This window comes from Mustela erminea, chromosome 14, assembly GCF_009829155.1.
Source record: "Mustela erminea isolate mMusErm1 chromosome 14, mMusErm1.Pri, whole genome shotgun sequence".
NCBI classification, from domain to species: domain Eukaryota; kingdom Metazoa; phylum Chordata; class Mammalia; order Carnivora; family Mustelidae; genus Mustela; species Mustela erminea.
In genome coordinates this window covers 26,105,859-26,120,748 of record NC_045627.1, presented here as the reverse complement: position 1 = coordinate 26,120,748, position 14,890 = coordinate 26,105,859, and the positions used below count along the sequence as shown (strand labels likewise).

General features: G+C 37.7%; 1 protein-coding gene across 3 annotated transcripts in view; it reads right to left on the bottom strand.

Moving 5' to 3' along the window:
* Positions 1–1,368: 1,368 nt before the first annotated feature.
* Positions 1,369–14,890, bottom strand: part of BICC1 (BicC family RNA binding protein 1) — a 257,535-nt gene continuing 244,013 nt past the window's right edge. For 2 of the 3 annotated variants that reach the window (XM_032312164.1, XM_032312165.1), the window contains exons 19-21: positions 12,488–12,648; positions 9,656–9,755; positions 1,369–4,053 (exon numbers count right to left, since the gene is read on the bottom strand). In XM_032312164.1, coding sequence (XP_032168055.1) covers positions 3,923–4,053; positions 9,656–9,755; positions 12,488–12,648 — 392 coding nt within the window. In that variant the 3' untranslated portion in view covers positions 1,369–3,922. Of the gene's footprint in view, positions 4,054–6,789; positions 6,869–9,655; positions 9,756–12,487; positions 12,649–14,890 lie in introns of all 3 variants that reach the window. The other variant, XM_032312166.1, reaches the window with a different exon arrangement.

Genomic DNA, 14,890 nt, shown 5'->3' with positions numbered 1-14,890 from the left:
AGCAAGATCAGAATAGGTGCTTCTACCAAAAAACCCACTACCTTTAGGTGGCTGGATGTCTCCCCTGGGACCTCTTTTTCCAGTGGAGGAACTATAGGTTTAGGGGAGACCTTTTGGCACAGTACTGCACTGGGTTGGGGGAGAAGCAATGCCATCAGTGTGTAGCTACTTCTCATACTCTTCCAGTCCATTTTGTCTTGGTCTTTGTGGCATGAGAGGCACTTGTCTCACCCCCATTTTCTAGGACTTTCTTAGTGGTGCCCTGTCCAAGAATAGTTGTTAGTCATTCTTGGGGGTGGAGGGGAGCAAAGTCAGGAACAACTTATGTCACCATCTAGCATCACTCTCTATTGTTACGTTCTCAGATTGTCCTCAGTGGTAGCAAACTCATGTTCTCTCAAGGTAAATCTGAGTTTTAAAGTCACTTGGAGTCAAATCTAAGAAGTTATGGCTCATATAGTGTAACTATAAAGCTGTGTGTCATAACCCTTTTGGCCACATTCCTTTTGAGAATCTGATTAAACGTATGAAACCTAGAAAACAAAAGGTAGATGAAAGAAATACTGCATTTGAGAGCACAGGCCCATTTCTGAGATGGGAACTTTTCAACAGTTTTGTCAAAAACTGGGGGTTCTATTCAGCATAGGAGTTCTCAGTGCTATAAACACATGGAGGCCTATGTTGAAGGGCAGGGGCAGTCCATTGTCCAGTACCTCCACCATTTTCCATTTTCCTTAAGGATTATTTTTTAGAGAGAGAGAGTGAGCAGTGGGGAGGGGCAAGTGGAGAGGGCTTGAGAAAGCTAAGCAGAATCCACACTCCACTCAGCACAGTGGAGGTATTTCTGGAAGCATAAATAAGTGGAAGGTTAGCATTTCCTTGAGATTTAACAACTCTCAGGATTGGCAATATATTAATTCCATTTGAAGATGAGTTCAGATAAAATCTCAGCACAAGGCACAGTGAGGGTTTGGTGTGCAGTGTGACAGCACGACAGTCCATCTCTGAAACAGGAACCTGGGTCAAGAAGCCCAGCATAACTTTAGGAAAGAGCTCCTCTGTTGATGGATGAGGTTGTCAAAGTGGTCATACATTTGATTCTTTATAAAAGAAAGAAAGAGCAAGAATAAAATGTGTAATCTTACTCTTTTGGTATATACCTATGGGTGGCCAGAGAAACAATGATTGATTACTGGTTCCGAGCTCACTGGCTAAAATAAAGTGCCTTAGCTTCTGGATGAAAATGAGGATGGCCAATGCAAAACAACAGGAAGAGAGAATGCATGCTCAATACTACTACAGAGACATCTTCCAATTCTGCTGAAAAAGGCCAAAAAAAAAAAAAAAATTAAAAAGACACATTTCATCTAGCAAGGGCAATACAAAGGGGTTATATAAATTTATTTTTCATATAACACTTGATTAGTTTAGAAAAATTCCCATTTTCAATGCTTAATTCCATCTCTCATTTAAAAAAAAAATCACTAGAAGGACAAAAACCCCCCACAAAAATACAATCTGTATCTGTTCTCTATTTACAGATAACCGGTCACTATTAAGGCACAGACTGATTAAAAGCTAACATTTATTCAAATAATCCAAATATTTTGTGCATCATATAACACTGACAACACCATATACTGTAGTGTCATATTCCCTTCATTGCATCAAGAGAAAGTGAGAAAAGTAATTTCCAGTGTTTTTTGTTTTTGTTTTTGTTTTTAATTTTTAGCCACCCTATTTAATCTAGTTTAACTGGGACAGTTTTCTCTTTGGCATAGTATCAAAGCACTGTTCATAAAACCTGTTATCAACTTAATACTGTGAATTCATCCCATCTTCCTCCTATTACAACTGCATGGTAGAGCTGGGGAAAGAGCTCTAAATGATGTTATTATTTTTTCTAATTTAGGAAGGTCTTATTAAAGAAATGAAACTTATAGCACTGAGTGGAACAGGAAATGAATCCAAATTCTTACCCTGTGCTGAATGTGTAGCGTGATGTGTCCATACAGCCACGTAAAGCAGGAAACTCCATCGTATTCATGTGCCTTGTGCACAGGATGATTCTGTTGTACTCGCAAAAGAAGCAATTTAGTTCTCACACCTAAGCATGCAAGATTCAGTTAGGAATGGGCATCCCCTTCGTGCTGTCATTACAGATATAATTTTATGACAGGCCCATTACTTATGCCTTCCAGGTTACCAATATTATTTTTTAAGGTGAAATTTTTTTCTGAGAGCAAAATTTCAATTCTTTTTCTTACTTTAATGGAAAGACTTAGTCATGGAAAAATATCTGGCGAATCTTTCTAATCTCACATTTGTATGAAAGTCCCCAATTGTTATGTAGGCTTATGTAATACCTTCTGCTGAGAATGTGTGACAGTGGTTTATGTCCATGTAGAAAGTCTTGAATACTGAACATAAATAAGTCATTACAGTACAGGTAATTCACAACATTTCCTATGGGAAAGTTTTCCAACAAATCAATACACTTGGAAATAATATTGCCTTGAAGAAAGAGAGGCACTTAGTGATTTTCTTCATGGATTGAAAACCCTTCATAAATCTATAGTAAGATGTCCGAAAAGACCTAGGAAACAATGTTGCCTGATTTCTTGGACTTTCACAGTATAGATAGTAACAATGAGTCTAGCCACTTAGAAAATAGTCTTTTTCTTTGGGTCTTCCTTTGGAACTCCGCTGTTTTTATAAACTGTCATCCTGGAAACTTAAATAAAGCCTTTCTGTTCTCAACAAACACAAGTCTACTTCAAGCAGACAGATATGGTTTTTGAAAGTCCTGTGACCATATGGAGCACAGCTAGAGTGTACATGATAAGGATAGTAATCTATTTCTCCTCTTAAAGGCAACAGTGCTGTCTTGTCAGATGATTATTTGTCTTTTTTTTTAAATAAAGTGACAATCTAGGGCTCCAGTTATTGAATGCCGTCCATTCTCTACCATAAATCTCTAGTAGATATCAATTTAATCAGTTATGTACTGTATGCTTATAATATCTAAAAATAAAAGTTTGATATAAATAAGTGTCCTTTAGTGGCAGTATACTAAAGAATAGCCCTTTGCCTTCAGACAACCATTAAAATCATTTTAGCAATACAGGCAGCAGCTAAATATGATGACTGCAAAGGGTTAATATTGCAAAGTCCATCTGGTCTTTCTTTGTACCTGTTATGTGAAATAGGTTAATTGCTAATTATTTCTAGGATGTTGATATAAATGAACAGAACTGGTCCAGAACCAAGGGGAGTCATTTACATTTCCCAAAGTCAGAATATTTGGCACAAAACTGATAATCCAGTACCATTTCAAATAAAAATTTGATTGTCAGAAAAGTATGCCTAAATCTGATTTGTACCAATACATCAGGTGACATGAAAGTTGAGAGAAAGAGGCATGATTTCCACAGGACAAGAAATTAGAAAGTGTAAAGTGCTGAAAGACCTCAATAATTATTTTAAAGCAGTACCAGAAAATTCCATTTTGATTATTTTTTTAAAAAATCCCCAAATCCCTAAACAAAACAAGCAAACAAAAAGAACCTCTAAGTTTTCTGGCATCCCAGATGTCAATTAATCCTTCATTTTAAGTAAAAAAAAATCAGTGCATACATTACTTAGGTAAATAAAAACAGGAAATAAAGCCCTACCCTCAAATTGCAAGTTCTGTCGGATTGCAGTTTAAAAAAAGTCATCCAAATGTGGCATTTCTGTATGATGACATAAGATCACCTTCTCTCTTTTCTTGCTTTTTGGCACAAAGTTCAGGTTTGAGTAAGATGCGTTGGTCCTGATACCAGACACCCAGAGTACTGAGGACGGTGTGCAGTGAAGGCTGTTCACAGATCTCCTGTGTCCAACTTGATAGATTTGGCGGGTGCATGCCTCGAGGATATTGCTACCAGCGGCCACTGACACTAGCAATGTCCGAGTGATACTGACGGGGTAGCCTCCCACTCGCTCCGCCTTCCAGGAAAGAGGTGCGTGCACTTGGTGGTTCAAAAAGCTTTCTTCGATTTTTATTTAGTTCTAGAGAGAAAAAGAGAGAATTGTTAGAAGCTCAATAGAAAAGTTCTATAATCTACAGGACAAGGCAGTAAAGCCCAGAAAATGGTGACATAGAAGGGTTTTGGAGGGAAAGTCAATCTGGTAGCAAAAGGAAAAGTTTTAGTTGCTGGTCAAGACATTTCTGAAATGCTAGAAAGTCTGATATTAAGTGGAGCATGTTGGTAGTGAGAGAACCAAGGACAGTAAATAATTTTTATTGCAGTTTGTAGACTATCCGGCAGGTATGTCGTGTTCTCAGAACTCTCTATATTCCTGGCAGACAAATTAACCGGTTTGAACTATCTCAAATGTCATTGCAGAGGCAAGGAAAGGGGAGCCATCAGAGGTGGCGAAAGGCATATGAGAGGGTGTATTACCAATGACACAGAAAATTATTACAGCTACTGAACTCATCCATGTCAAACACAGCATTCATTAAATTACTGAAGTCAGACATGAAAAGGAAACTCCACACACAAATGTGAGAATAACGAAGGAGCACGATGAAGTGTTAAGCCACAGCCCAGTGGCTCCACTGACTCCTGATGCCTCTGCTCCTTGAGTCAGAAAGAGTTATGTGAGGAACTGTATCAGCAGGAGTTTCCTTTGAATAAAAAAATCAACCTAGCAAAAATACCAACGGTTTGTGAAATTATTGTAACTGAAAACAACTAATACTTGAACTCAAGTTCTCAGGGAAAAACTAAGATGTTTTCATTTCATTTTAAAGAAACCAGAGTCCTGAAAAAAACAGTTTACTTTGCCTTTCATCAACCAGAAATTACTAATCAGAAAGGAAAAAATTAATTGAAGCAGTCCACCTTGTTTATCACTATGCAACAGTCCCCTTTCCCCCAACACACGTATTTACAAATCCTCAAACTAAATGATGTAACTCCTGCTAATGAACTCATACCAGTAAAGACAATGGTCATACTCTGGAAATTAGAGTAGCCGATAGCCATCAAACCGAAGTATCAAATAATGGGATTATATAGTTGATGTGATTAAAGTTGTATTGCCTTTTCCTTTCTTTTTCTTCCCTCTCTCCTTCCTGCTTCCCTTCCTTTTTTTTTTTTTTTTTTTTTTGACAGGAGTAGAGCCAGCGATCCAGGATGTGCATTTGCACAGTAACTCAAAACATTCTCACCACCACACAGGTACAGTCCCCTTTCCAATTCTGAAGTCGCACTGCAAGCTATGGCTATACCAGTGCCGGGGTTCAGAACAAGAGATTCAGGTTGCAGTGGGTTGGTCACAGGTGGCTAGGGACAGCCATATGGCTGGATGTGCACTCATCTCCCAAGTTCTGGAAGATGAACCAGCACCCTTAACATTTCACTCCGCTACCTTCCAAAATGTAAATGTCTGCCCCACAGGGGTGATGCCTGAGTGGAGACATCTCTCTTTTGGCCACAGTGAGGTCTTAGGGCAGAACAAAAATAACAGAAATTTAGTAGTGCTTATTATAAGATAAGCACTTTATGATTTGATTTGTCCTATTTAAGTCCTCCTTAAGGAGTGATATTACTATTCTCCATTTTATTTATTTATATATATATTTTAAAGATTTTATTTATTTGAGAGAGAGAGAGAAAGTATGAGCCAGGGGGAGGGGCAGAGAAGCAGACTCCCTGCTGAGCAAGGAGCTGGACATGGGACTCGATCCCAGGAGGCCAGGATCATGACGTAAGCTGAAGGCAGACGCTCAACCAACTTGAGCCACCAGGTACCCACTATTCTCCATTTTAGGTAAGAAAATTGAGTTTTAAAAATAACGTTTAAGTGACATGCTGAAACTCTATCTGCCTACATAGAGGTCCATCCATATCCTGGGCTTTGGGCTCCAGTGGTCCATCCAAGTAGAGAAGACCAACTGAGGCATCGGAATACAAATTTTTAAAAAATCAGTAGTTTCAGGTATGCCAGAAAATACAGCTATACTTCAGATTTCATGATACCAAATTTATTTTTTAAACAGAAAAATGCATCTTTAAAACTCTGGAGAAACAAGGAAGATATCTACACAAGCAAGATATATGCAGGCTCCTTTATAGATGGCTACCTTCAAACTCTTGCAGAAACACTATAACAATGACATTCCTACTAAAAGTTGAACACATGTATCTTGTTTATAAAACAGAGATTCAGAAATCAAGACAGAATTTAATGTATTTAAAGGCAACTGTAAGAGAGTTAAGAATGAATCCCCTTAAAAGTACATGGCTTGGGAAAGTTTTATCACCTTCTAGTTAGAGGACAGTCTTTGGTCTCCATTTTCTCATGAGAGAATAACCCATGAATCAGGAAAACATTGCCGTACTATCGAGAAGGAAGAGGAATGAACAGGTGAAACACCAGTCTCCCCTAGCACACGTAACATGTACAATTGAGCACATGAAGAAACTGGGCCACTGAAGACAAACACATTTTTAAAAGAGACATTGAAAACTTTATTCTGGAAAGTCACATCAACTAGATTTTTGAGAGCATAAAATGATCATGAAGGAATTCATCCATTCCCTAAAGAAATAATTTCTAAATAATTTCTAAGGTATATATTTCTAAATGTGAAACAGATAAATCTTCCAGAGATTATTAAAGATCAAGTCCTATTGAAGAGACTTTAATTTCTGTTGTTCTTTTTTATATTAAAAAGCAAAGTCCCTCCTGATTTTTTTCAAGTAAACCTAAGAGATAGTTTGGGAAAATACCAACCTTTTTCTTTGAAATTCCAAGGTTCACACAATCCTGGCAGCTCTCAGGATCTTGTTGCGGGTCTGAACAGAGTCACAAACTAAAAGAATAGGTCAGGAAATGTTAGATCTACCTGAGGCCGATGTGGGAAGCCTGTCTACAGGATGTTAAAGTTCCTTTTACCTTGTCCCTGTACATTTAGTTAATCACTCACTAAAATATTCTGAGAGAAATCAAAGAATTTTCAAAAAATCATAGATTTGAAAAAAAGACCATTTCCCCCCCCCTCTGATCTGTCTCTATTAGAGATAAATCTCTTCTCCTTCTATGACATTAAAAGAAATGTCCTCGGGCCCAAGATTAAAAACAAAATAAAACCTTACACTGAAAGAACGACCCTGATTACAAATTAAAAATCTATAAAATTTTAGAAAGGAATTTTGAGCAAACTCTGTATCTAACCAAACTATATAATCACAAGACAAACATGAGTAAAAGCTGCCCAGCTTTCCTGCATTCTGTCCTTGGAAATGGAATGTTCTGAGACTAGGAATGGATGTCTTTGTTATCAGATGAGCTGAATTGGAAAAAGAAGTTTTTTGACAAAGGGTTTCTCAATAAAAACTTATTACTTGCAGAGAAAACAATTTACCAGGTTCAAACAAATATGCTCAACAAAGTAAGGCAAAATCATACTTAAAATAATCGAATACTTCACACTGTGCCGAACATTCATAAGGCATCTATTCAAAGCCTCTAATTTCCTTTAAAAGCAAGAAGACCTGTGAACCCCATTGAGAGAGGTGGTTTACAGAAGTAGTGTATAACCACAACAGAACCACACTGAGGATGAATGAAGAAAAAAAAAAATTAAAGAAGCTTCAAAACCCCTCCTGTTTCCACTCTACTCCGCAAAACCCATCTGGAATACATCACAAATGTCTTCCAGGATAAAGGTCCCAATGATTTAGAGATATCTGCTTGTTGCTGGAAGCTTTACAAAGCTTGGGTGCACGAAGAAAGACCTTAATTTTCATCATACGGTCCCTGACATTCTATGATTTTCTAGTGAATAATTATCCAATTCTAGGACATAAACTTCTCTGGTATAAAGGTGCCTGCTTACAAGTATATATTTACACTACAGGCTCAGTTATGTGAGTTAATCAAATTTCAAGTAGTATATTAATTTCTTTTTTAAATTAATAAAAGAATGTAAACATATATAAGGTTAATTTGAGTCTAGAAATAGCATTTAGGGCTAAGCTTCAGAGTAAGCAAATTGCAAATTGTCCTATTGCCACAGGTAGTAGAAAGAGAAAGAACAATAGGGTATACCGCTAATCACATACACTGCTAAAACTGTCGGTTATTTTCACTACCCCTGATGACACAGCGCATAGAAGGACAGACCTTAGGAAAGGAAGGTGACCTTACAGAATCATCTATTCCAACCCACCTTCATGGGTAAGAAACTAAAACCAAATGAGGTTTGGAAACTCACCCAAAGACTAATGCCTCGGCAGAGGCAAAGCCCAGATCTCCTTATGTGAACACAGTGTTCTTTCTACTATAAAAAGGTGATCTTATGAATGAAACAAGAAAAAGCGTCTGCCCTTATGAGTTTCATTAATGCAACTACGTGGGTGCGCAGGAGGGGAGAAGACTTCTCCAACTGACGCCTGAAGAACCCTATCCACGGAGGACCCTAACAGGCTGCTTAGTTGCTGAATTTCCACCCTTCTTTCAGAGCTGCTCTGCTTGTATGTGCTTCAGGTATTAGGTCTATATATACAATTTCCTGATGGGGTTGGGAAAGGGATGCAATCTCAGGCTAAAATTAAATGGAAAATGACAGGTTTTTATTTTATTTGCTGATCTGATAAGTGAATGCTATTTGGAAAGGACTTGCGCTGGAAAGGACTTGCACTGGTTGAATGGCACCGCTGGCCTCATAAAGGCAAGAGTCTGCAAAAATCAATGTTTTGAAAAGGCAAAGTCATTTTCCCACCACACCTAACACTTGGCTTCTGCCCTTGATGTCTCTTTCTGAGAAACTGGCACACATATAATATTGATATTAATGAACTTCATCAGAACTTCAAAAAGTAACCTCGTTTTTTTTTGGCCTTTTTTATTTTTGCCATTATATTTCTCCAAACAACTTTTTGAGGTACATGGTTATATATCTGCAGATTCCTGACTCACCACCCACCACCCAGCTGAATTCCTCTTAAATGGCAGGTACTCAGGAAATACACAGAAGAATGTTTTCTAATACATAGAATATGCAACAGGGGCACAAAAAAGGTGGGTCTGGGAGACAGACAACATTATCTTCCTTCATTCTGTACCTAGATTCAGCATACTACACCCTTCTGTGACTCACAAATTCTATTAAGAGTTTGGGAAAAATTTTAAAGCAAGACAATATTGCCAGATTCCAGCTACAGGAAGGATCCTTCTCTTGTTCTCTGGTGCAGTTATCTCAGCTGGCAGACAAGGACACATGCAGTTGGAACATGACAGCCAAACCAGAGTAATTATTCCCAATGATTATTGCTTAACACAACCATGACAAGGAGAATTCCACCTCTCCCCCAATCTTAAGTTCTGCAAAGGGCAATTTTGGTTAGATCTTGCTGAAGAGATCTGTTTTAAAGAACAACATTGTCAAGGCAGGTCTTCAGGCCAACGCCTTGATGAAGGAGTAGTAGGGATGTTCTCAGCATTTGTCACACTGTTAGTGGGAAAACACTCTAGAACCACAACCACAAGGTGTCAGCGTGTAAGCAAGTGGTTGATGGACAGAACCAGCCCCACTGGCTGGGGCCATGGGCAGAAGTTATTCAGATTTTAAAATGTGAGTATGAGGATTTATATTCACCTGAGATAGCAAGCAGCATTTTCCTTCTGGCACCAAAAGTCGTAATTCCCAGCTCCTTCAGATCCTGATCTGTGAGAGTGAGGAATGTCTGAAGATCGATCTGTAGGTGAAAAAGTAATATAAATAACCAATATATTAAGCACTTATTTTCTTGCTTACTAAAAGTTCAACTCATTATTACACATATTCCATTTACGAATATGCCGACTTCCAAAAAGGAACAGTGGTGTCACAAACCGAGGGGACAAGGGCTAAGTAACAAAGGTGGTGAAATGGAAGTGATGATTCTAGCATAAAACTTAAGCCAAGCCAGTAATTTAATGCAATTGAGATTAAATATTTAGGTCTTAGCATTCTGGCAGCCAGAGCAAATTCTATACTTTTGGGGAACTCAAAAGAGGAAGGATACATACCTGTCCAGAAGAGAGAAACCATTTCTTAGCTTTGGATTCTGAACTGGTTAAGCGTAGCGCTATAAAAAGAAACTGAGTAATACCATCTCTGGTATCCTCCACTGTGTTCTACATAAGAATTGAGAGAAGAATTCCTAAACTACATCAGACACATGGTTCACTTGGCTCAGCCTGGCAAAATATCTCCAACAGTGGCATACAAGAGGTATTTCCAGGGACAATATAATTGCCCTCTCCGGCATTAGCAACAAAGTAGCTCAAGAATATGACCCCTCCTTTCAAGACACTGTGGAGTAACAGAAAGGTAATGGGCTCTGAAGCCAGAGAGAGTTGGTTTTCTATTCTGCCTCTGCCATTACTAGTTGTGGGCACCTAGGGTTGATAATACTGTATCCTATGGGGCTCCAGTGGGCATTAAATATGATTGGAGATATAAAGCAATGGGCTCACTGAAAGTTAAGAAAACTTACAGCTATGGCTAGTAATGATGTATTTAGACTTATCATCTGTGAAAGTGGCTAAAAATGAATATTCAACTTGCTTACAATAAACTAAATCCCAAAAGGTCACTTAATGGGAAATTCTTGTTAAGTGATATCTGAGTATTAGAAAATATCCTACATGAAAGAAACAACCAAATTTGTACTTTTCATTCAAATTATATAGAAATTAATTTGAGATATTCTGTTTTCATTTTAAAGGTATATCTTAGAAAACCTTTTCATCTATCATGTCGAAAGATATGTTTTTAGAAATTCAATTAAATAGATTCTCTATTTTAGGGATCCTCTCTTTCTAAAGGGCAAGAGAGTAACTATTTCAGGCTTAGTGGGACAAATTATCTCCTTTGCAACTATTCGACTCTCCTATTTGAGCTTGAAAGCAGCCACAGATAATATGTAAATGAATGAATGTGGTTGTGTTTCAATAAAACTTTATTTATGAAATCAGGCAGGTTTGCAGGCTACAGTTTGCTGACCCCTGCTCTAGTTAATAAATATTCAATAAAGGCAGTCTGGCTTTTATTTTATCTTGTTTTCTTCCTTCTTGGAGTAAATGGTTAAGAAGTACCTTTGCTGACCTCTGGTCTAGTTAATAAATATTTGATAAAGGCAGTCTGACTTTATATTGTCCTGCTTTCTTCCTTCTTGGAGTGAATAGATAAGAATTACCTTTAATAAATTTATTTCTATGCTTCTTTAAATATTAAATACACACAGACAAAACAAATCCAAATATTATTGAATAACAACCAATCTTTTATTTCAAAACCTTCTTTGTCTGGACAAGTTAAAATACTCTGCCCTTGAACTTCTCAATCAGCTACCCTTGTCTAACCAGCAGAACTAAATCAGTAAATGCAGTTTTTTAATGCATTTGATAAGGAAAAGTGTTATTCAGCTTAGAGAGTTCATTTAACTAGGTTAAATGAACACTAATTTAGATTCAGGGAAAAGAAAACAAAATCAATACACTGAAATCCAATACACACAACAACATTTTTTTGGTGTTAAAAAACAAAAAAGTTCACCAATTAAACTTAATTACTTAATGAACCATGGGCATAAATTTATGATATAAACTGTATAATAAAAAAATCTTAGATTCTTTTTGATGCATATGTACTTGGGAATTGCTGACTTAATCAGATGTTCTCTAGTATCAACTAAGCCAAACTAGCATAAAACTTAAACCGTGTCTGGATTTGAAAAATACATACGTTTACTGAAATATTCTAACTTTTTATTGCACTGGGTTAGCTGTGCCCTAGTAACATGACGACATTAATAGAAAGAATCATGTTCAGGGGCTCTTCTCTTTAAGTCAGAGCATAAATAGCCATCGCTTATTGGTCTGACCAAAATTCATGGTGGTGATGTTTCAGAAGACATCGCATTTCTGTCTTAGCTCAGGCAAAAGCCAAGCAGTAGATTAACGAATAAATTAACATATATAAAAAGCACATTCTATTTTGTGGGAACAGATTCAGCAACAAGACGAAGATGGGGTCAAAAGCGACCACAGATGTTACTTCAGATGCGGTCTTTTAAAAGTGCCACCAATGAAGGTAACAGAGATTAAGGGCTGAAATGATCTTAAATACAGACTGCTTCTGAGGGAGCTGTGAGTCCAAAGTTCCTATGAATCAATAAACTGGTTAGGTCTTTTAGCTCAAACTGGGGAAGGTGTGTTCTTGGAAACCAAATTTTCTCTATTTTTGCTATCCTGTGTTTATTAGTTGCACTAAATAAGTAAGAAATGAGATGACATTTTTCTTAGCAGCAAAAACAAGTTATGAGACTTTAGTAAACGCTCAGTGAAAGCACAGGCATAGGTCAATGAGTGATTTCATTCTAGAAGCCATCATACGTACAACCAAAATGAAGGTGCCCAGGAAAATAAACAAACAGTGACTGACCTCTTGTTGCTGGAAGACGTCTGTGTATTTGCCCAGGCCCAGTTTGCTAAAGAGCTCAGGGAGGTCAGAGCCTTTGAAAGAGCTGTTCAAGTTACAGCCATTGCTTCCCGTCAGCGAAGAAATGCAGTCCATGTAATTGCTACTGCTGAGATAGTGTTCCGCTGGAAGGCAAGCAGAGACAAGCTTGAAGTGTAAATGCCCAGAGACAACATGGTTTAATTAAAAATTTTAATCACTCAAATATTTTAGATTTCATTGTGGGGCTGAACGGAGCAGTAGCTGCCCGAATACAGCAATTCTTTACTGAAACATTGGCTTTTCATTAATGAAATGCGGGTTACTGCTTTCAGGGAGGCTCCTGCCATTAAAAAGTTACACTTGGGAGGCAGCAACTCAGCAGCAGTGCCTCTGTAGTTAATAATCATTAATCATATTCTCCCTGAGCATTCAGAAACATTTGCTCTTTGTAATTGATTTGATATGAATTAAATGAGAAATTGGAAGAAAGATCCCTGGGATATAATAAAGGTATGGAAAGTTACTGTAAGTCCAGACTCCTTTTGGAAAGCAGGATGGCCCTCTGTATCCACACTTGTGCTTTCCTGTGGTCAAAGGAATTATAGGATATTGCAACATGTAAATCTCATTCCTTACAAAATATAATTGGGCAGTTAGTTTACAAAACAGAGCACTTTTAAAGTTAAGAGAAAATATGAAGTGTAAGAATGGTGGCACAGTTTCTGGATTTAACTTATGAACATTAGTTAACTTAGAAAATTTCGAAGACATCAATGCTGAACTTGCCTTGACTCTGTGGCTGATTTGGTGGACAAAGATTTCCCCAGATTGTCTGTGGTTCTCAGACCCAATAACATGCACTGCTGGGTGATGGACTAGGGAGCCATGCCAAGCACTTGGCCAAATACCCACTCTTCCAGAGATGCTTCGGAGAACCTAGCAGAGCTGTGTAGCCATCCCTACCTCCCTGACCAACAACTGGCTCTCAATCACGTGGGGATTCTTCCTTTTATACTGAAGTTGCAGCTTCAGGAAGGATTCCCAGACTGGTGAGAGTGGAGGGCACTCACCTAGCAAATTAGATACATGGAATTTCCTTTGGTCAATGCATTCTCCAAATCTAAGAATCCAGTTCTACACTTTTTTATGTGCCACTGATCACTTTCTCTGGCCATTTTAATCTCCCAACTAAGAGTATATATACTTCCTATATCTCAAGTGGAAGGAATTTCCTGATCAAGTTTCTCTTTCTCTTAAAAAATAGATGTTTTAGGAGTGCCTGGCTGGCTTAGCTGATGGAACATGGACTCCTGATCTTGGGGTCATGAGTTTAAGCCCCACAATGGGTATGGAGCCTACTTAAAACTTTTAAAAAACACATATTAAAATATGGATTTTTTTTTCTTTTTGTTTTTAAGATTATTTATTTATTTATTTGACAGAGATCACAAGCAGGCAGAGAGAGAGAGAGAGCGAGCGAGCGAGGAGGAAGCAGGCTCCTCACTGAGCAGAGAGCCTGATGCGAGGATCATGACCTGAGCCGAAAGCAGAGGCTTAACCCACTGAGCCACCCAGGTGCTCCTAAAAAATAGATGTTTTATCTTTTGTGGGGAGAAGGTGTAGAGACAAGGACCCCCAACACTTAAAGGTAAGGACCCAAAGTCATCAATCCAGTGAGGTGCTGGTTTGAGACACACGAGGCAGAGTTTGAAGAACACACAGGAGTAACCACCAAAGTTGACAATAAGGAGGTTACTGGCAGGATGACCATATAATTTACTGTCCAAATGATATACATTTACTTTTTCTGAGAATAAAAGAAGGAGTTTACTGAGAATCACATTGGAACAACTGGTATAAATAGGGATGTCTGAAGAAAACCTGGACATTGGTGATTTTGAAGAGTGTCAAGAAAAATTGTCTAAAACTGTGCTGTTGAATACAGTAACCACTGGCCACATGTGGCTACTGAGTGCCTGAAATGTGTGTGGTGGGAATGAAAATGTTCTGTAAGATTATGAAATCTGGTAATATCAGGTTTTGAAGACTTAGCACACAAAAAAATGTAAAATATCTCATAAAAATGTCTTCATATTGATTATATATTTAAACGATAATATGTTACATATCGTTGGCTTAAGCAAAAAATTAGCAAAATGTGAAAAAACATGTTTTAAAATAAAATGTTCTTAGTGATATTATGGCACATAATTTCTTTCATATTTCTTTTTATTTTGACTACTTGTAGTTTCTATATTGTTTTAAACTCTCTCTGCTCTTAAAACATCTAACAAAAGACAAACAACAATTTCCTTAATCATTCCTTTTTATTAATGAGTTTCCTATCTTAACCCAAATCCTGAACTTCAATTCAACTAAGTTGTA